This window comes from Taudactylus pleione, unplaced genomic scaffold, assembly GCF_031769625.1.
Source record: "Taudactylus pleione unplaced genomic scaffold, aTauple2 ptg000189l, whole genome shotgun sequence".
Taxonomy (NCBI): Eukaryota; Metazoa; Chordata; class Amphibia; order Anura; family Myobatrachidae; genus Taudactylus; species Taudactylus pleione.
In genome coordinates, this window is record NW_028284591.1 from 11,080,330 (window position 1) to 11,100,802 (window position 20,473).

General features: G+C 48.9%; 1 protein-coding gene across 1 annotated transcript in view; it reads right to left on the minus strand.

The window, feature by feature from the left end:
* The window catches only part of LOXHD1 (lipoxygenase homology PLAT domains 1), a 365,669-nt gene that overhangs the window by 89,685 nt on the left and 255,511 nt on the right, over positions 1 to 20,473 (minus strand). Inside the window, exons 23-26 of the mRNA XM_088476506.1 lie at positions 19,115 to 19,307; positions 12,841 to 13,001; positions 11,491 to 11,803; positions 9,992 to 10,143 (exon numbers count right to left, since the gene is read on the minus strand). Coding sequence (XP_088332632.1) covers positions 9,992 to 10,143; positions 11,491 to 11,803; positions 12,841 to 13,001; positions 19,115 to 19,307 — 819 coding nt within the window. The remainder of the gene's footprint in view (positions 1 to 9,991; positions 10,144 to 11,490; positions 11,804 to 12,840; positions 13,002 to 19,114; positions 19,308 to 20,473) is intronic.

Genomic DNA, 20,473 nt, shown 5'->3' on the forward strand with positions numbered 1-20,473 from the left:
CTAACGCCCTGTTTGATCTGCTTCTGCCCTATCTAGCCCCAAGTGTCTGTATGAACGGCTGGTACTGGTGATAATAATCTGCTACTAACGCCCTGTCTGAGCTGCTTCTGCCCTATCTAGCCCCAAGTGTCTGTATGACCGGCTGGTACTGGTGATAATAATCTGCCTCTAACGTCCTGTCTGAGCTGCTTCTGCCCTATCTAGCCCCAAGTGTCTGTATGAACGGCTGGTACTGGTGATAATAATCTGCCTCTAACGCCCTGTCTGAGCTGCTTCTGCCCTATCTAGCCCCAAGTGTCTGTACCAACGGCTGGTACTGGTGATAATAATCTGCCTCGAACGCCCTGTCTGAGCTGCTTCTGCCCTATCTAGCCCCAAGTGTCTGTATGATCGGCTGGTACTGGTGATAATAATCTGCCTCTAACGCCCTGGCTGAGCTGCTTCTGCCCTATCTAGCCCCAAGTATCTGTACCAACGGCTGGTACTGGTGATAATAATCTGCCTCTAACGCCCTGTCTGAGCTGCTTCTGCCCTATCTAGCCCCAAGTGTCTGTATGACCGGCTGGTACTGGTGATAATAATCTGCTTCTAACGCCCTGTCTGATCTGCTTCTGCCCTATCTAGCCCCAAGTGTCTGTACCAACGGCTGGTACTGGTGATAATAATCTGCCTCTAATGCCCTGTCTGAGCTGCTTCTGCCCTATCTAGCCCCAAGTGTCTGTATGACCGGCTGGTACTGGTGATAATAATCTGCTTCTAACGCCCTGTCTGATCTGCTTCTGCCCTATCTAGCCCCAAGTGTCTGTATGATCGGCAGGTACTGGTGATAATAATCTGCTTCTAACGCCCTGTCTGAGCTGCTTCTGCCCTATCTAGCCCCAAGTGTCTGTATGAACGGCTGGTACTGGTGATAATAATCTGCTTCTAACGCCCTGTCTGAGCTGCTTCTGCCCTATCTAGCCCCAAGTGTCTGTATGATCGGCTGGTACTGGTGATAATAATCTGCTTCTAACACCCTGTCTGAGCTGCCTCTGCCCTATCTAGCCCCAAGTGTCTGTACCAACGGCTGGTACTGGTGATAATAATCTGCCTCTAACGCCCTGTCTGATCTGCTTCTGCCCTATCTAGCCCCAAGTGTCTGTATGACCGGCTGGTACTGGGGATAATAATCTGCCTCTAACGCCCTGTCTGATCTGCTTCTGCCCTATCTATCCCCAAGTGTCTGTATGATCGGCTGGTACTGGTGATAATAATCTGCTTCTAACGCCCTGTCTGAGCTGCTTCTGCCCTATCTAGCCCCAAGTGTCTGTATGATCGGCTGGTACTGGTGATAATAATCTGCCTCTAACGCCCTGTCTGATCTGCTTCTGCCCTATCTAGCCCCAAGTGTCTGTATGACCGGCTGGTACAGGGGATAATAATCTGCCTCTAACGCCCTGTCTGATCTGCTTCTGCCCTATCTAGCCCCAAGTGTCTGTATGACCGGCTGGTACTGGTGATAATAATCTGCTTCTAACGCCCTGTCTGAGCTGGTTCTGCCCTATCTAGCCCCAAGTGTCTGTATGACCGGCTGGTACTGGGGATAATAATCTGCCTCTAACGCCCTGTCTGATCTGCTTCTGCCCTATCTAGCCCCAAGTGTCTGTATGATCGGCTGGTACTGGTGATAATAATCTGCTTCTAACGCCCTGTCTGAGCTGCTTCTGCCCTATCTAGCCCCAAGTGTCTGTATGACCGGCTGGTACTGGTGATAATAATCTGCCTCTAACGCTCTGTCTGAGCTGCTTCTGCCCTATCTAGCCCAAAGTGTCTGTATGACCGGCTGGTACTGGTGATAATAATCTGCCTCTAACGTCCTGTCTGATCTGCTTCTGCCCTATCTAGCCCCAAGTGTCTGTATGACCGGCTGGTACTGGTGATAATAATCTGCTACTAACGCCCTGTCTGATCTGCTTCTGCCCTATCTAGCCCCAAGTGTCTGTATGAACGGCTGGTACTGGTGATAATAATCTGCCTCTAACGTCCTGTCTGAGCTGCTTCTGCCCTATCTAGCCCCAAGTGTCTGTATGATCGGCTGGTACTGGTGATAATAATCTGCCTCTAACGCCCTGTCTGAGCTGCTTCTGCCCTATCTAGCCCCAAGTGTCTGTATGATCGGCTGGTACTGGTGATAATAATCTGCCTCTAACGCCCTGGCTGAGCTGCTTCTGCCCTATCTAGCCCCAAGTGTCTGTATGACCGGCTGGTACTGGTGATAATAATCTGCCTCTAACGCCCTGTCTGAGCTGCTTCTGCCCTATCTAGCCCCAAGTGTCTGTATGATCGGCTGGTACTGGTGATAATAATCTGCTTCTAACGCCCTGTCTGAGCTGCTTCTGCCCTATCTAGCCCCAAGTGTCTGTATGATCGGCTGGTACTGGTGATAATAATCTGCTACTAACGCCCTGTCTGAGCTGCTTCTGCCCTATCTAGCCCCAAGTGTCTGTATGACCGGCTGGTACTGGTGATAATAATCTGCTTCTAACGCCCTGTCTGATCTGCTTCTGCCCTATCTAGCCCCAAGTGTCTGTACCAACGGCTGGTACTGGTGATAATAATCTGCCTCTAACGCCCTGTCTGAGCTGCTTCTGCCCTATCTAGCCCCAAGTGTCTGTATGATCGGCTGGTACTGGTGATAATAATCTGCCTCTAACGCCCTGTCTGATCTGCTTCTGCCCTATCTAGCCCCAAGTGTCTGTATGACCGGCTGGTACTGGTGATAATAATCTGCTACTAACGTCCTGTCTGAGCTGCTTCTGCCCTATCTAGCCCCAAGTGTCTGTATGATCGGCTGGTACTGGTGATAATAATCTGCTACTAACGCCCTGTCTGAGCTGCTTCTGCCCTATCTAGCCCCAAGTGTCTGTATGATCGGCTGGTACTGGTGATAATAATCTGCCTCTAACGCCCTGTCTGATCTGCTTCTGCCCTATCTAGCCCCAAGTGTCTGTATGATCGGCTGGTACTGGTGATAATAATCTGCCTCTAACGCCCTGTCTGAGCTGCTTCTGCCCTATCTAGCCCCAAGTGTCTGTATGATCGGCTGGTACTGGTGATAATAATCTGCCTCTAACGCCCTGTCTGATCTGCTTCTGCCCTATCTAGCCCCAAGTGTCTGTATGACCGGCTGGTACTGGTGATAATAATCTGCTACTAACGCCCTGTCTGAGCTGCTTCTGCCCTATCTAGCCCCAAGTGTCTGTATGATCGGCTGGTACTGGTGATAATAATCTGCTACTAACGCCCTGTCTGAGCTGCTTCTGCCCTATCTAGCCCCAAGTGTCTGTATGATCGGCTGGTACTGGTGATAATAATCTGCCTCTAACGCCCTGTCTGAGCTGCTTCTGCCCTATCTAGCCCCAAGTGTCTGTATGATCGGCTGGTACTGGTGATAATAATCTGCTACTAACGCCCTGTCTGATCTGCTTCTGCCCTATCTAGCCCCAAGTGTCTGTATGACCGGCTGGTACTAGTGATAATAATCTGCCTCTAACGCCCTGTCTGAGCTGCTTCTGCCCTATCTAGCCCCAAGTGTCTGTATGAACGGCTGGTACTGGTGATAATAATCTGCTTCTAACGCCCTGTCTGAGCTGCTTCTGCCCTATCTAGCCCCAAGTGTCTGTATGAACGGCTGGTACTGGTGATAATAATCTGCCTCTAACGCCCTGTCTGAGCTGCTTCTGTCCTATCTAGCCCCAAGTGTCTGTATGATCGGCTGGTACTGGGGATAATAATCTGCTTCTAACGCCCTGTCTGATCTGCTTCTGCCCTATCTAGCCCCAAGTGTCTGTATGACCGGCTGGTACTGGTGATAATAATCTGCTACTAACGTCCTGTCTGAGCTGCTTCTGCCCTATCTAGCCCCAAGTGTCTGTATGATCGGCTGGTACTGGTGATAATAATCTGCTACTAACGCCCTGTCTGAGCTGCTTCTGCCCTATCTAGCCCCAAGTGTCTGTATGATCGGCTGGTACTGGTGATAATAATCTGCCTCTAACGCCCTGTCTGAGCTGCTTCTGCCCTATCTAGCCCCAAGTGTCTGTATGATCGGCTGGTACTGGTGATAATAATCTGCCTCTAACGCCCTGTCTGAGCTGCTTCTGCCCTATCTAGCCCCAAGTGTCTGTATGATCGGCTGGTACTGGTGATAATAATCTGCTTCTAACGCCCTGTCTGAGCTGCTTCTGCCCTATCTAGTCCCAAGTGTCTGTACCAACGGCTGGTACTGGCGATAATAATCTGCTTCTAACGCCCTGTCTGATCTGCTTCTGCCCTATCTAGCCCCAAGTGTCTGTATGATCGGCTGGTACTGGTGATAATAATCTGCTTCTAACGCCCTGTCTGAGCTGCTTCTGCCCTATCTAGCCCCAAGTGTCTGTATGATCGGCTGGTACTGGTGATAATAATCTGCTACTAACGCCCTGTCTGAGCTGCTTCTGCCCTATCTAGCCCCAAGTGTCTGTATGATCGGCTGGTACTGGTGATAATAATCTGCTACTAACGCCCTGTCTGATCTGCTTCTGCCCTATCTAGCCCCAAGTGTCTGTATGATCGGCTGGTACTGGTGATAATAATCTGCTACTAACGCCCTGTCTGAGCTGCTTCTGCCCTATCTAGCCCCAAGTGTCTGTATGATCGGCTGGTACTGGTGATAATAATCTGCTTCTAACGCCCTGTCTGAGATGCTTCTGCCCTATCTAGCCCCAAGTGTCTGTATGACCGGCTGGTACTAGTGATAATAATCTGCCTCTAACGCCCTGTCTAATCTGCTTCTGCCCTATCTAGCCCCAAGTGTCTGTATGAACGGCTGGTACTGGTGATAATAATCTGCTTCTAACGCCCTGTCTGAGCTGCTTCTGCCCTATCTAGCCCCAAGTGTCTGTATGAACGGCTGGTACTGGTGATAATAATCTGCCTCTAACGCCCTGTCTGAGCTGCTTCTGCCCTATCTAGCCCCAAGTGTCTGTATGACCGGCTGGTACTGGTGATAATAATCTGCCTCTAACGCCCTGTCTGAGCTGCTTCTGTCCTATCTAGCCCCAAGTGTCTGTATGATCGGCTGGTACTGGTGATAATAATCTGCCTCTAACGCCCTGTCTGAGCTGCTTCTGCCCTATCTAGCCCCAAGTGTCTGTATGATCGGCTGGTACTGGGGATAATAATCTGCTTCTAACGCCCTGTCTGAGCGGCTTCTGCCCTATCTAGTCCCAAGTGTCTGTATGACCGGCTGGTACTGGTGATAATAATCTGCTTCTAACGCCCTGTCTGAGCTGCTTCTGCCCTATCTAGCCCCAAGTGTCTGTATGACCGGCTGGTACTGGTGATAATAATCTGCCTCTAACGCCCTGTCTGAGCTGCTTCTGTCCTATCTAGCCCCAAGTGTCTGTATGATCGGCTGGTACTGGTGATAATAATCTGCCTCTAACGCCCTGTCTGAGCTGCTTCTGCCCTATCTAGCCCCAAGTGTCTGTACCAACGGCTGGTACTGGTGATAATAATCTGCCTCTAATGCCCTGTCTGAGCTGCTTCTGCCCTATCTAGCCCCAAGTGTCTGTATGACCGGCTGGTATTGGTGATAATAATCTGCTTCTAACGCCCTGTCTGATCTGCTTCTGCCCTATCTAGCCCCAAGTGTCTGTATGATCGGCAGGTACTGGTGATAATAATCTGCTTCTAACGCCCTGTCTGAGCTGCTTCTGCCCTATCTAGCCCCAAGTGTCTGTATGAACGGCTGGTACTGGTGATAATAATCTGCTTCTAACGCCCTGTCTGAGCTGCTTCTGCCCTATCTAGCCCCAAGTGTCTGTATGATCGGCTGGTACTGGTGATAATAATCTGCTTCTAACACCCTGTCTGAGCTGCCTCTGCCCTATCTAGCCCCAAGTGTCTGTACCAACGGCTGGTACTGGTGATAATAATCTGCCTCTAACGCCCTGTCTGATCTGCTTCTGCCCTATCTAGCCCCAAGTGTCTGTATGACCGGCTGGTACTGGGGATAATAATCTGCCTCTAACGCCCTGTCTGATCTGCTTCTGCCCTATCTATCCCCAAGTGTCTGTATGATCGGCTGGTACTGGTGATAATAATCTGCTTCTAACGCCCTGTCTGAGCTGCTTCTGCCCTATCTAGCCCCAAGTGTCTGTATGATCGGCTGGTACTGGTGATAATAATCTGCCTCTAACGCCCTGTCTGATCTGCTTCTGCCCTATCTAGCCCCAAGTGTCTGTATGACCGGCTGGTACAGGGGATAATAATCTGCCTCTAACGCCCTGTCTGATCTGCTTCTGCCCTATCTAGCCCCAAGTGTCTGTATGACCGGCTGGTACTGGTGATAATAATCTGCTTCTAACGCCCTGTCTGAGCTGGTTCTGCCCTATCTAGCCCCAAGTGTCTGTATGACCGGCTGGTACTGGGGATAATAATCTGCCTCTAACGCCCTGTCTGATCTGCTTCTGCCCTATCTAGCCCCAAGTGTCTGTATGATCGGCTGGTACTGGTGATAATAATCTGCTTCTAACGCCCTGTCTGAGCTGCTTCTGCCCTATCTAGCCCCAAGTGTCTGTATGACCGGCTGGTACTGGTGATAATAATCTGCCTCTAACGCTCTGTCTGAGCTGCTTCTGCCCTATCTAGCCCCAAGTGTCTGTATGACCGGCTGGTACTAGTGATAATAATCTGCCTCTAACGCCCTGTCTGAGCTGCTTCTGCCCTATCTAGCCCCAAGTGTCTGTATGAACGGCTGGTACTGGTGATAATAATCTGCTTCTAACGCCCTGTCTGAGCTGCTTCTGCCCTATCTAGCCCCAAGTGTCTGTATGAACGGCTGGTACTGGTGATAATAATCTGCCTCTAACGCCCTGTCTGAGCTGCTTCTGTCCTATCTAGCCCCAAGTGTCTGTATGATCGGCTGGTACTGGGGATAATAATCTGCTTCTAACGCCCTGTCTGATCTGCTTCTGCCCTATCTAGCCCCAAGTGTCTGTATGACCGGCTGGTACTGGTGATAATAATCTGCTACTAACGTCCTGTCTGAGCTGCTTCTGCCCTATCTAGCCCCAAGTGTCTGTATGATCGGCTGGTACTGGTGATAATAATCTGCTACTAACGCCCTGTCTGAGCTGCTTCTGCCCTATCTAGCCCCAAGTGTCTGTATGATCGGCTGGTACTGGTGATAATAATCTGCCTCTAACGCCCTGTCTGAGCTGCTTCTGCCCTATCTAGCCCCAAGTGTCTGTATGATCGGCTGGTACTGGTGATAATAATCTGCTTCTAACGCCCTGTCTGAGCTGCTTCTGCTCTATCTAGTCCCAAGTGTCTGTACCAACGGCTGGTACTGGCGATAATAATCTGCTTCTAACGCCCTGTCTGATCTGCTTCTGCCCTATCTAGCCCCAAGTGTCTGTATGATCGGCTGGTACTGGTGATAATAATCTGCTTCTAACGCCCTGTCTGAGCTGCTTCTGCCCTATCTAGCCCCAAGTGTCTGTATGATCGGCTGGTACTGGTGATAATAATCTGCTACTAACGCCCTGTCTGAGCTGCTTCTGCCCTATCTAGCCCCAAGTGTCTGTATGATCGGCTGGTACTGGTGATAATAATCTGCTACTAACGCCCTGTCTGATCTGCTTCTGCCCTATCTAGCCCCAAGTGTCTGTATGATCGGCTGGTACTGGTGATAATAATCTGCTACTAACGCCCTGTCTGAGCTGCTTCTGCCCTATCTAGCCCCAAGTGTCTGTATGATCGGCTGGTACTGGTGATAATAATCTGCTTCTAACGCCCTGTCTGAGATGCTTCTGCCCTATCTAGCCCCAAGTGTCTGTATGACCGGCTGGTACTAGTGATAATAATCTGCCTCTAACGCCCTGTCTGATCTGCTTCTGCCCTATCTAGCCCCAAGTGTCTGTATGAACGGCTGGTACTGGTGATAATAATCTGCTTCTAACGCCCTGTCTGAGCTGCTTCTGCCCTATCTAGCCCCAAGTGTCTGTATGAACGGCTGGTACTGGTGATAATAATCTGCCTCTAACGCCCTGTCTGAGCTGCTTCTGCCCTATCTAGCCCCAAGTGTCTGTATGAACGGCTGGTACTGGTGATAATAATCTGCTTCTAACGCCCTGTCTGAGCTGCTTCTGCCCTATCTAGCCCCAAGTGTCTGTATGACCGGCTGGTACTGGTGATAATAATCTGCCTCTAACGCCCTGTCTGAGCTGCTTCTGTCCTATCTAGCCCCAAGTGTCTGTATGATCGGCTGGTACTGGTGATAATAATCTGCCTCTAACGCCCTGTCTGAGCTGCTTCTGTCCTATCTAGCCCCAAGTGTCTGTATGATCGGCTGGTACTGGGGATAATAATCTGCTTCTAACGCCCTGTCTGAGCGGCTTCTGCCCTATCTAGTCCCAAGTGTCTGTATGACCGGCTGGTACTGGTGATAATAATCTGCTTCTAACGCCCTGTCTGAGCTGCTTCTGCCCTATCTAGCCCCAAGTGTCTGTATGACCGGCTGGTACTGGTGATAATAATCTGCCTCTAACGCCCTGTCTGAGCTGCTTCTGTCCTATCTAGCCCCAAGTGTCTGTATGATCGGCTGGTACTGGTGATAATAATCTGCCTCTAACGCCCTGTCTGAGCTGCTTCTGCCCTATCTAGCCCCAAGTGTCTGTATGATCGGCTGGTACTGGTGATAATAATCTGCCTCTAACGCCCTGTCTGAGCTGCTTCTGCCCTATCTAGCCCCAAGTGTCTGTATGATCAGCTGGTACTGGGGATAATAATCTGCTTCTAACGCCCTGTCTGAGCGGCTTCTGCCCTATCTAGCCCCAAGTGTCTGTATGATCGGCTGGTACTGGTGATAATAATCTGCCTCTAACGCCCTGTCTGAGCTGCTTCTGCCCTATCTAGCCCCAAGTGTCTGTATGATCGGCTGGTACTGGGGATAATAATCTGCTTCTAATGCCCTGTCTGAGCTGCTTCTGCCCTATCTAGCCCCAAGTGTCTGTATGAACGGCTGGTACTGGTGATAATAATCTGCTTCTAACGCCCTGTCTGAGCTGCTTCTGCCCTATCTAGCCCCAAGTGTCTGTATGATCGGCTGGTACTGGTGATAATAATCTGCCTCTAACGCCCTGTCTGAGCTGCTTCTGCCCTATCTAGCCCCAAGTGTCTGTATGATCGGCTGGTACTGGGGATAATAATCTGCTTCTAACGCCCTGTCTGAGCTGCTTCTGCCCTATCTAGCCCCAAGTGTCTGTATGATTGGCTGGTACTGGGGATAATAATCTGCTTCTAACGCCCTGTCTGAGCTGCTTCTGCCCTATCTAGCCCCAAGTGTCTGTATGAACGGCTGGTACTGGTGATAATAATCTGCTTCTAACGCCCTGTCTGAGCTGCTTCTGCCCTATCTAGCCCCAAGTGTCTGTATGATCGGCTGGTACTGGTGATAATAATCTGCCTCTAACGCCCTGTCTGAGCTGCTTCTGCCCTATCTAGCCCCAAGTGTCTGTATGATCGGCTGGTACTGGGGATAATAATCTGCTTCTAACGCCCTGTCTGAGCTGCTTCTGCCCTATCTAGCCCCAAGTGTCTGTATGATCGGCTGGTACTGGTGATAATAATCTGCTACTAACGTCCTGTCTGAGCTGCTTCTGCCCTATCTAGCCCCAAGTGTCTGTATGATCGGCTGGTACTGGTGATAATAATCTGCTTCTAACGCCCTGTCTGAGCTGCTTCTGCCCTATTCTATATTACTGCAATGAAAGGTGAAAGCCAACCATAGCACAGACATATAATTAGGGATCGGCTGGTGTGCAAGGCCTATGTATAGTCTATTTAGCATTCCATAGCTGTGTACCATTTTTATATACAGTGCTAGAAAAAGGACAATAAACTTATAAAGCCAGGATTATGTGCCGTTGCCTGATTGCTCTCTGGTTAGGATATATATATATAATACCTGAGTCTTCTCAAACTTATTCAGGTGGTTGGACTTTTTGAGCTGGCGTTCCCCGGTGTCCCCGATCTCCCCGTAAATGGTGATAAAGACGTTGGCATCAGTGCCCGCTCCCCAAACAGTGCCGGTAAACACATGGACCTCGTATGTGTTCTCTGGATGAAAATAGAAACACTGCAATCAGAAGCATTCTGAAGGGTGGACGCCATACAGAGGTTGGGTACTACATCCTGCCATAAAGCACTGCGGCACTATCACGGTTTGTCATTCTGTGACAAGGGGCCTAATTCAGCGGCAACGCTAATGCAGCAGCGACTGAGTCTTTTTACGCAGAGCGAATACACCTTTATGCTAATACCGCAGCCGACGGGATATGTACAGAAACGCCCATCGGCTATGGCGCTGATCCGCCGCTGTGCGTACAAAGATGGACCACTGGCCGCACATCCGTCGGGAAGAAAAATCCCCTTAAACACGTGAATAGGAAGGAATCACAGAACACATCGCGTCAGGTTTTATTTAGGTTTCTATAATAAACGTGTTTTCATGAATTAGTTCCAGAATTGTCAACTTTCTTATCTTTTGTCAGTTTGGTTTCCTCTATGTCCTTTCTGGGTGACTCTGAAGCCAGCAATGTGTCAGGTAAGACTGGGCCATTCCTAACGTTTACATTATATTACATTATATGTGTGTGTATAGCCAGGGCCATTAAGACATCCACAGGGACCGGGTACTGAGGGCCTAATTCAGACCCGCTCGCGAGCGATGAGAGCTCGCAAGCGGGTCGATGTTGCCCAAGTGCGCATCTGCATGATGGAGGCTTCGCCGTCGTGCGCATGCGCGAGACCCGGATAGTGACGAGGAAGCCGTCGCTCTGGGTCTCGCACCAAAGGGGGCGTGCTGTCAATGGTGAGTGACAGCACGCCCCCTTTGGTGGGCATGCCGGGGACGTGGCTGCCCAGACGGAGGCGTTCCCATGGCTCTGATAGAGCCAAAAGCACTCCGGGCTTGCGGCCAATGAGACCGCAAGGGTCTCGTGGCAATCCCGATAGTCGCGATGGTCTTGACCATGGCGACCATCTTTTTGGCCGCTCGCATAAGCTGTGGCTGGTCACCCACAGCTATTCGAGCGGCCAGGAGGCCGCTCCAATTTTAGGTAGGACGGCCCTGATTCAGAGCGAGCGCTCTTGTCAGAGCGTCCGGCTGTGAATCAGGCCCTGAATCCGGAGTGGCCAATCCGAAAAGCGTGACCACACGACCCCTTTCCAAAAATAATCAATGTAAAATCGCTGCAATTGGGGACATCTGTACCCCTCAGCAGCTGGCCCAGGCCCCCCCCCCCCGCCCCTCGGTGCTCCTGTGTATAGCACCTCCCTACTATGCAGCGATGTACAGAGCACATGTAATAATTCGCCTCACTCCGCAAATCATGGTGTTAGAATGGGGAATGTGCACAATCTCTGACTTTGGGGGGTTATATTATTCTATTACACTTTTTATACCTTCCAGTCCGGATGAGTCCTGGGGCAGAAGTTCCACCACCAGTTCCCCGTCGCCTTCTCCGCGCGCCAGCCACCTTTTGCACTCAAACTTGTAGGACTCCACCACCTCCATGGGCTCCAGCTCTTCCTCCTCCTTGGTGGGCTTCTTCTTCTTGTTGGGCTTCTTCTTCTTGTCCGCGGGCTGTGCCACCGGCAGCATCTGCACCCCTATCCGCTTGATCTCAACCGATTCCAAATACCATCCGTCGCCGAAGCCTTTTCCGTCGTGACCGATCCTCAGCTTCAGGATTTTGCCGACATCGACCGCTTCTATCTGCAATCCCAATTATATAAAAGCATAACAATAATAATAAAAGCATAACATGGAAGTACTTTGCATAACATTAAATAGGATTGAAGCTTGTAACAGACGTAATAGGAAAATAACGTAGCACTTTTGTCTTTTTCATTGGGGGGGGGGGCAGAAGTACTAAGATGTACTTGAAAAGTGATAAACTGGAGAGTGATAAACTACCAACCAATCAGCTCCTAACTGTAATTTTTTAAACACAGGGCCTTATTCAGCAGTGCGCGCTAGTTACCCCATGGGTAACTTAGTCAGCCGATGGTATTGCGGATCATCTAACGCAGCGTCTCCTGCTGCATTACCATATTTGTAAGGACGAAATTGCAAAGCTGCTGACGTGCAGCTTTGCAATTCTGGGCCTGCTTCACAGCCGGACGCTCTGAACGAGCGCCCGCTCTGAATCAGGGCGTTATTATTTTTTTAATGGTGCGGCCTCTTGGCCGCTCGCATAGCTGTGGGTTACCACCCACAGCTTATGCGAGCGTCCATGATGATGGTCGCGATGTTCAAGACCATCGGGCTTGCCACGAGACCCTTGCGGTAGGGTCTCGTTGCCGCAAGCCCAAGAGTGCTTTTGGCTCTATCACTTGTGATGTCAGTGGGGCCGGCCCCAGACGGAAGGCATTCCCATGGGAACGCCTCTGTCTGGCCAGACACGCCCCCGGCCCGCCCACCAAAGGGGCGTGCTGTCACTCAACATCGACAGCACACCCCCTTTGTAGCGAGACTTGGAGCGATGGCTTCCCCGTCGCTATCCGGGTCTCGCGCATGCGCACGACGTAGCCGGCTCCGTCAGGTGCGCATGCGCACCGGGCCACCATCGACCCGCTCGCGAGCGAATATCGCTCGCGAGCAGGTCTGAATCAGGCCCTCTGTCCACTGCTGAATCAGGCCCTCAGCCTGTAACATGACAGTGAGGAGCTGAGTGGCTGGTAGTTTATCCCTCTCCAATCTATCACTTCCCGTATATTAGTATAGATACACTGACTCCTGTGCAGACAAACCTTAAATATATCAACAGCTCCTCTCTCAAAGTCATTTGAGCGGCTCCGAATGAAGGTCTCCTCCGTCTTCCCGCAGTCCCCGTAAAGCTGCATAAAGACATTGGCGTTGGTACCTGCTCCGCGGACATTCCCGGTGGTTACAATAACCTCAAAATTAATAACTGCAGAGAAAACAGAACAGGTTCCAAGTTCTACACCACACTAGAAACGTCATATATGTTACAATTCCCAATCGGATGAAGAGGATGGGAGCTGTAGTTTTGCAACGTCCTCACAGTAACGAATTTCACGCAAGTAAATGATATTCTCTCCCATCTAAGTTTACATATCGGTAAATCATTTATCATTAGAGGATGTGTAAATATTCATAATTTTTAGGAGAAAAATATATATACGAAAGGGGGTCTATTAACAGAACTTCTCTTTTTTTGTATGTAACGTACACTGATATATGCACCCCTATTTTCGTGGTTCATTTAGTAAAACAGCACCCGCCGGTTTTGGCAGCCCGACATCAACGTCATACAGACGTGAAGCTAACTTTTTCTTTCCTTCAAGTTCTTTGCACATAACGCACGCTTGGGCTGGTATGGTAAGGCCTCGTCTGCTTACGCAGGCGCCCAATCGTGAGAGAAAACAGGGAACACGCAGCGCAAACAAAATAGGTCAGTACGAGGACAACAAATAATATATATATAAGTAGTACACAAAATAAGGTATTAGTTCTAAAAGGAAGTCAGTATTCATACGTACAGGTGTTACAAATAGAGCACAAATCCTGCACCAGCTATCTATTTTGTTTTTAATAGTTAACAGTTTCGTTTCTCCTCTCTCTAATTAGCTGTTAATCAATTTATCTGTATCGACAGAATAAATATAAAGCTTGCTGAGGTGCTACCCACTACTTAAACATTATAGAAATCACATATACAAAGAAGAAAAGTAAGTAGCTTTAATGGGTGCACTGGGACCCACGTTGGTAATTTAAAATGTAATATTTTTAATAGGTATGCAATAAAATCTCACTATATTAAATTTGCTAAGATGGTGAAATATAAAAAGATAGAATTGTGCAAAAGAGATGAAAATTAATGTGTACAATAAAATATGCAGATCAAAACCATTGTCAATTTGTAATTTTTTCAATATGATCAGTGTTTAGTAGCACAGTGGTACATTACTTATTATAGTTTGTTCTGTTATTTATGTTGCAAATAATTATTTTAGAAGGTTAAATGTCTTCATCAGCTCCTAGAAGGAAGTAGCAAATTGTATCAAAAAATGCAGTGACTAATTTTGTGTATAGTCAGTTTTCCAAACTGATACAATGGCCCTCATTCAGAGCCACTCGCTAGCGGCAGTACGCTCGTTCCGAGCGATGTTCGCACATCTGCGCATGCGTACGGATCGTTATACGCATGCGCGAACCAGTCAGTGCGGCCGAAATTCATGTGCTCGCAATATAGCGAATGCCTGCTATTTTGAGTGACAGAATGAGGCGTATGTGGGTGGTAACAGGGGAAGGTGCTTGAAAATGGGGAGTGGAGATCCGAACGCAGGCGTGCTTAAAGGTCAAAACGGGCGTTTTATGGGTGTGCATAATTAATACAGCAGCGTCATTGACCACGTCACTGGGTTATTTTATAGCCAGAACTGCTCGCAAGATTGTGGTAGCAAAAACCAACCACAAGAATAGCGAGCAGTTCATACGCTGGTCGATGTACTCGATTAATCTAATAAATAGCGGACATGACGTAGGATGCGAGCGGCCAGGGGGCGTTTTTAACAAATAAACGAGCGTATGTTTTGCTCGCTCGTTCAGACTTAGAGGTGTGAACAGACTGCAATTTGCGAAATGATCATTTGAATAGCCACCCCTTGTTTTTGAACGAACGACCGCAAATAGCGAACGGCTCTGAATCAGGCCCAATGTCTTCTCTTCCTATACTTAGATGCCTTATCCTTTGTGTTCTTAATCTGTGTAAAAAGCTTTCTAGAAGCATATTTGTAAAAGTGGCGAAGAATGATAGAAAACATTATTTTTTGGAATAATAAATAGTCCAAATATGGGGTAGTTGAAAATGGGTGCTAGCATATTTGTGTCTCTAAAGTGCACTTTTAAAAATGTGTAAAATCCATCTGCTGCATGCACCTGCAATCCTAAAAACACCTGGCCCCCTCCATACAGCCCCCCAAGAAACCTATTTTGCTACTTTTTAGCCTTGTCTCCTTACTTTTTACATTTTCACCTCAAATATGACATGTCTTTTTTGGGGTGTTCTAAGGTGAGTTTTTTTTTGGCCGATCAGTTTTTTGGGGGGTGTCCAGAGGGTTCTGAATCAATTCCCCACATTTGCACCTCAAAATAGAGATTTTGCATTTATTTCCGCCTGCCATTCATTGGAGAAACGTTTCCGCCTATATCAGTGCATTGGACTGTCTGATTCTAAGCCCTAAAGATGACGTACACAAAGATATGGTTTTGGGGTAAAGTGAGTGTGGCATATGGGCCCAATCACCTGTACGTATGAACACTGACTTCCTTTTAGAACTAATAGCTGAGTCTGTGTACTAATTATATACATATTTATTGTTGTCCTCGTACTGACCTAGTTTGTTTGCGCTGAGTGTTCCCTGTTTTTTGTCACAGTTGTTTATTTGAGGGTCTCCTGGGGCACTACACTTACACACTCAATAGCAGCAACATTATTACTGATACGTCCTCATTGTACAAGTCATAGACATATTATAGTAATACGCTGCACTTGTAGCCAGCAGGGGTAGTGCATTATTAATGAGAGCCTGAGCACGTAGCACAGACCCAATTTGGGGTTGGAATGAAAACGTTTTCCCTGGTGAACCGTAAGATGATCCCAAGTCACCAGAGGATCACCCAAGAAGTAACCGGATAATACCCGGAACAGTGCGTCCATTGTATCAGGCACTCTGCAATGAAGGAGCGCGGAGTGAGGGACAGAGACATTTCCCTAAGCAAAAATGACCCCAGCAACGCTTATGCAATAATGGAACAAAGTCTTGGCACTTAAAGACCCCCATGAGACCCAAGGGACCCCTACAACCATGGGATAGTTATTAGGTAACTGTTACACAACAATGTCCCGGACACCATGCACAGTAGTAACCATGCAGAGAGCCCAGAGCAGCCATTGCACATAATGGGGGAGATATATCACACCTTCTAAATGCAGACCCCAATCTCTGGTGGCTAGAGTACAATGCAGACCCCAATCTCTGGTGACTAGAGTACAATGCAGACCCCAATCTCTGGTGACTAGAGTACAATGCAGACCCCAATCTCTGGTGGCTAGAGTACAATGCAGACCCCAATCTCTGGTGGCTAGAGTACAATGCAGACCCCAATCTCTGGTGACTAGAGTACAATGCAGACCCCAATCTCTGGTGGCTAGAGTACAATGCAGACCCCAATCTCTGGTGGCTAGAGTACAATGCAGACCCCAATCTCTGGTGGCTAGAGTACAATGCAGACCCCAAACTCTGGTGGCTAGAGTACAATGCAGACCCCAATCTCTGGTGGCTAGGGTACAATGCAGACCCCAATCTCTGGTGGCTAGGGTACAAAGCAGACCCCAATCTCTGGTGGCTAGAGTACAATGCAGACCCCAATCTCTGGTGGCTAGGGTACAATGCAGACCCCAATCTCTGGTGACTAGAGTACAATGCCGACCCCAATCTCTGGTGGCTAGGGTACAATGCAGACCCCAATCTCTGGTGACTAGAGTACAATGCAGACCCCAATCTCTGATGACTAGAGTACAATGCAGACCCCAATCTCTGGTGGCTAGAGTACAATGCAGACCCCAATCTCTGGTGACTAGAGTACAATGCAGACCCCAATCTCTGGTGACTAGAGTACAATGCAGACCCCAATCTCTGGTGGCTAGAGTACAATGCAGACCCCAATCTCTGGTGACTAGAGAACAATGCAGACCCCAATCTCTGGTGGCTAGGGTACAATGCAGACCCCAATCTCTGGTGACTAGAGTACAATGCAGACCCCAATCTCTGGTGACTAGAGTACAATGCAGACCCCAATCTCTGGTGGCTAGAGTACAATGCAGACCCCAATCTCTGGTGACTAGAGTACAATGCAGACCCCAATCTCTGGTGGCTAGGGTACAATGCAGAGCCCAATCTCTGGTGGCTAGGGTACAATGCAGACCCAAATCTCTGGTGGCTAGAGTACAATGCAGACCCCAATCTCTGGTGACTAGAGTACAATGCAGACCCCAATCTCTGGTGGCTAGAGTACAATGCAGACCCCAATCTCTGGTGACTAGAGTACAATGCAGACCCCAATCTCTGGTGGCTAGAGTACAATGCAGACCCCAATCTCTGGTGGCTAGAGTACAATGCAGACCCAATCTCTGGTGGCTAGAGTACAATGCAGACCCCAATCTCTGATGACTAGAGTACAATGCAGACCCCAATCTCTATTGACTAGAGTACAATGCAGACCCCAATCTCTAATGACTAGAGTACAATGCAGACCCCAATCTCTGGTGGCTAGAGTACAATGCAGACCCCAATCTCTGGTGGCTAGAGTACAATGCAGACCCCAATCTCTGATGACTAGAGTACAATGCAGACCCCAATCTCTGGTGGCTAAAGTACAATGCAGACCCCAATCTCTGGTTACTAGAGTACAATGCAGACCCTAACCCTCCCTTAGGGATACCTAATCCTAACCTCCACCCCTAGTGCCTAAAACTAACCGCCCCTCCCCGCACCCTAAACCTCCCGGGGTGGCGCCTAAACCTAACCGCCCCCTCCCCCCCGGTGGTGCCTGACCCTAACCCCCCCTTCTCATGGCCTAAGGGGTGGGGATTGCCTAACCCTAGGTCCCCCTGGGAGTCCCTGATCCTAACCCCCCCCCGCAGCTAAGCGCTCCTGACACCTAGCTTATCTACGAATGGTATGCCGGGCGTCGGGATTTCGGCATGGGGCTGGTAATAGGAGTCGGGATTTTAGATACCTATCATTATACCCATGCCGGGATTTTACAGTCAGGAAGCCATCATTACGAACGCCAGCTTCCTAACTACATCCCCTATGCAGGGTGCCCGGATCCACCTACAGACCCCGCTTCTACGCCAATCATGTTCCGTGGTAGTATATATGCTAATGTTATCCTCTTTTGTTTTGCTGTTTAAAAAACAATAATAAAATAGTGTAATAATGAACATGTAAAACACAATAATAATTCATTTTAATGTTTTTTTTTGTTTTCTTTTTAAGGAAAAGAACATATAAATAACAGCTAAATATCGATACCAAAGCATAATAATAATAAAACAAAATATGTCATGGTGGTGTCTATCCTGGCCTTAATGTATAAAAGTTGTGAGACAACAATGTGTGACCACAAATCAGGTGCCTCCAACTTCCAAAGGATAATTCTTAAAAATAAAAAATATATTATCCAGATTTAGGATTTTCTGAGTAAAATACTTTTCCATAATTTCTAGCAAAAATGTTATAAAGTAATCAAGTACACTAGAAAATGATACCTGTGTTTCTCGTACACTGAGGCTGATTCAGACCCGTTCGCAAGCGGGTCGATGCGTACCCCCTGCACATGCACTGCTCCGTCGCTACGGGTCTCGCACCAAAACGGGGCGGCTGTCGATTGAGATTGACAGCTCGCCCCGTTTTGGAGGCGGACAGGGGGGTGTGGCTGGACAAACAAAAACCGTTCCGTTTGTGGGCGGCCCTACTGACATCACTAGTGATGTCAGTAGGTGGACTTCCTGCTCTATTAGAGCAGGAAGTCCACTGGGATTTGCGATGGACGAGACCCTACCACAAGGGTCTCGTCGCAAGCCCGATGGTCACGACCATCGCGACCATCACCTGGCCACTCGCAAAAGCTGTGGGTGGTCACCCACAGCTTAGCGAGCGGCCAGGAGGCGGTACAAAAAAAATGCCGCCCCGAGTCAGAGCGAGCGCTCTGAAAGAGCGTCCGGCTCTGAATCAGTGCCACTGCCCTGGCTTTCTGTCACTATCATATAGTCTAGCAGAGCTCCTCACAGTGACTGTAGACAGAGACACGCCGTACAGTATCTGTGTGGTCTGTTACCATAAAGCTGCAGCAATTATTTTTCTAATACTTTTCCTGCTTTTTAATGAGATTCCAGATAACATATCTCCTCCTGGTACAAATACTGAGTGTACCTCGCAACCTCGGGAGTTACAGGTAATGCCCTACTTGCACCGTACATGTCATCGCACTTACGCTTTTCAATGTCAATGACCTCGCTGGCGTACACTTCCACCTCCACTTTGCCATCGCACTCATCCTTGCAAAGCCAGCGGTTGCATGGGAACATGTACTGCTTGCCGTGTGCCGGGACCTGAACCACCACGTTGGCTAGGAACCATCCGGCGCGAATTCCCACGTTGTCGTGGCCGATGAGCAGCTTGTTAATCTAATCGGAATAAATACAAGTTGGTATCTGGTGTCGGAGTAACAAGAGGGGCACTACTAAGCAGGTTGTGACACACACACTTACCCCACATTATGTACATAATGAACATGTAACTCCCCCCAGGTTGGGTACGTGATTCCGGCACTGAAAATGCCGGTGGTCAGAATCCTGGGAGCGTAATCTCAACAGTGGAAATCCCAACGCATTTAGGTACGTATTCTAACCCTTAGCCTAACCCCTCTTTTCCAACAGCCTAACCCCCCCCATTGCAGCCTAAACCTCCTCCTAGTGCCTAACCCCTAACCCTAGCCCTTCCCTCCCACAGCTTCAACCTAACCCTCCCCCTCGCAGCCTAACCCTCTCCCTTCCCTCCCACAGCCTAACCCTTAACCTCCCCCTCGCAGCCTAACCCTCCTCCTAGAGCCTAACCCTCCCACTAACCCTCCCTCTAAGTGGTTCTCAAACTCAGTCCTCAGGACCCCACACAGGTCACGTTTTCCAGGTCACCCAGCAGGTGCCCAGGTGTAGTCAATACTCACCGACGCATTTTAAAATCCACAGGTGGAGCTAATTATTTCACTTGTGATTCTGTGAGGAGACCTGGAAAACATGCACCTTTTGGGGTCCTGAGGACCGAGTTTGAGAACCTGTGCTCTAGTGCCTAACCCTAACCCCTAACCTTAATACTCACCCTCGGGATCGCCGTCGTCAAGATTCTGGAGCTGAGGTTCTCACTGCTGTCGTGAATTCTGACCACCGGCATTGTGTGCGCCGAGATGACGACTACACCCCCCCCTCCCCCGGAGGCGGAAGCAATAATGAATGAGCACAAAGGTAATTTAGTTGAAAAGACGGGAGAGGGCGACTGATGTGACCTATTTTATTATTACAAAATTAAAGGGCTGGGATTTTCATATAAGTAAGTGATCCCCTTCATCAGAGCCAGACGAGGTATAAGTTAGAAATGGTTTAACAAGTAACCAGCAAAATAAAGATTATTCATGCAGGGTATGGTGCATTGTGCATGTTTTATTTGAAAATGCTAATTACAAAGGGTGCATGGCGGTCTGTCTAATTCAGCCCTGCTGCTGATACATGACAACATTGTGCATTTCTTCTGCTCCTCCTTACACCAAAATAAAGAGAACAGTAGTGAGAATGAAGAA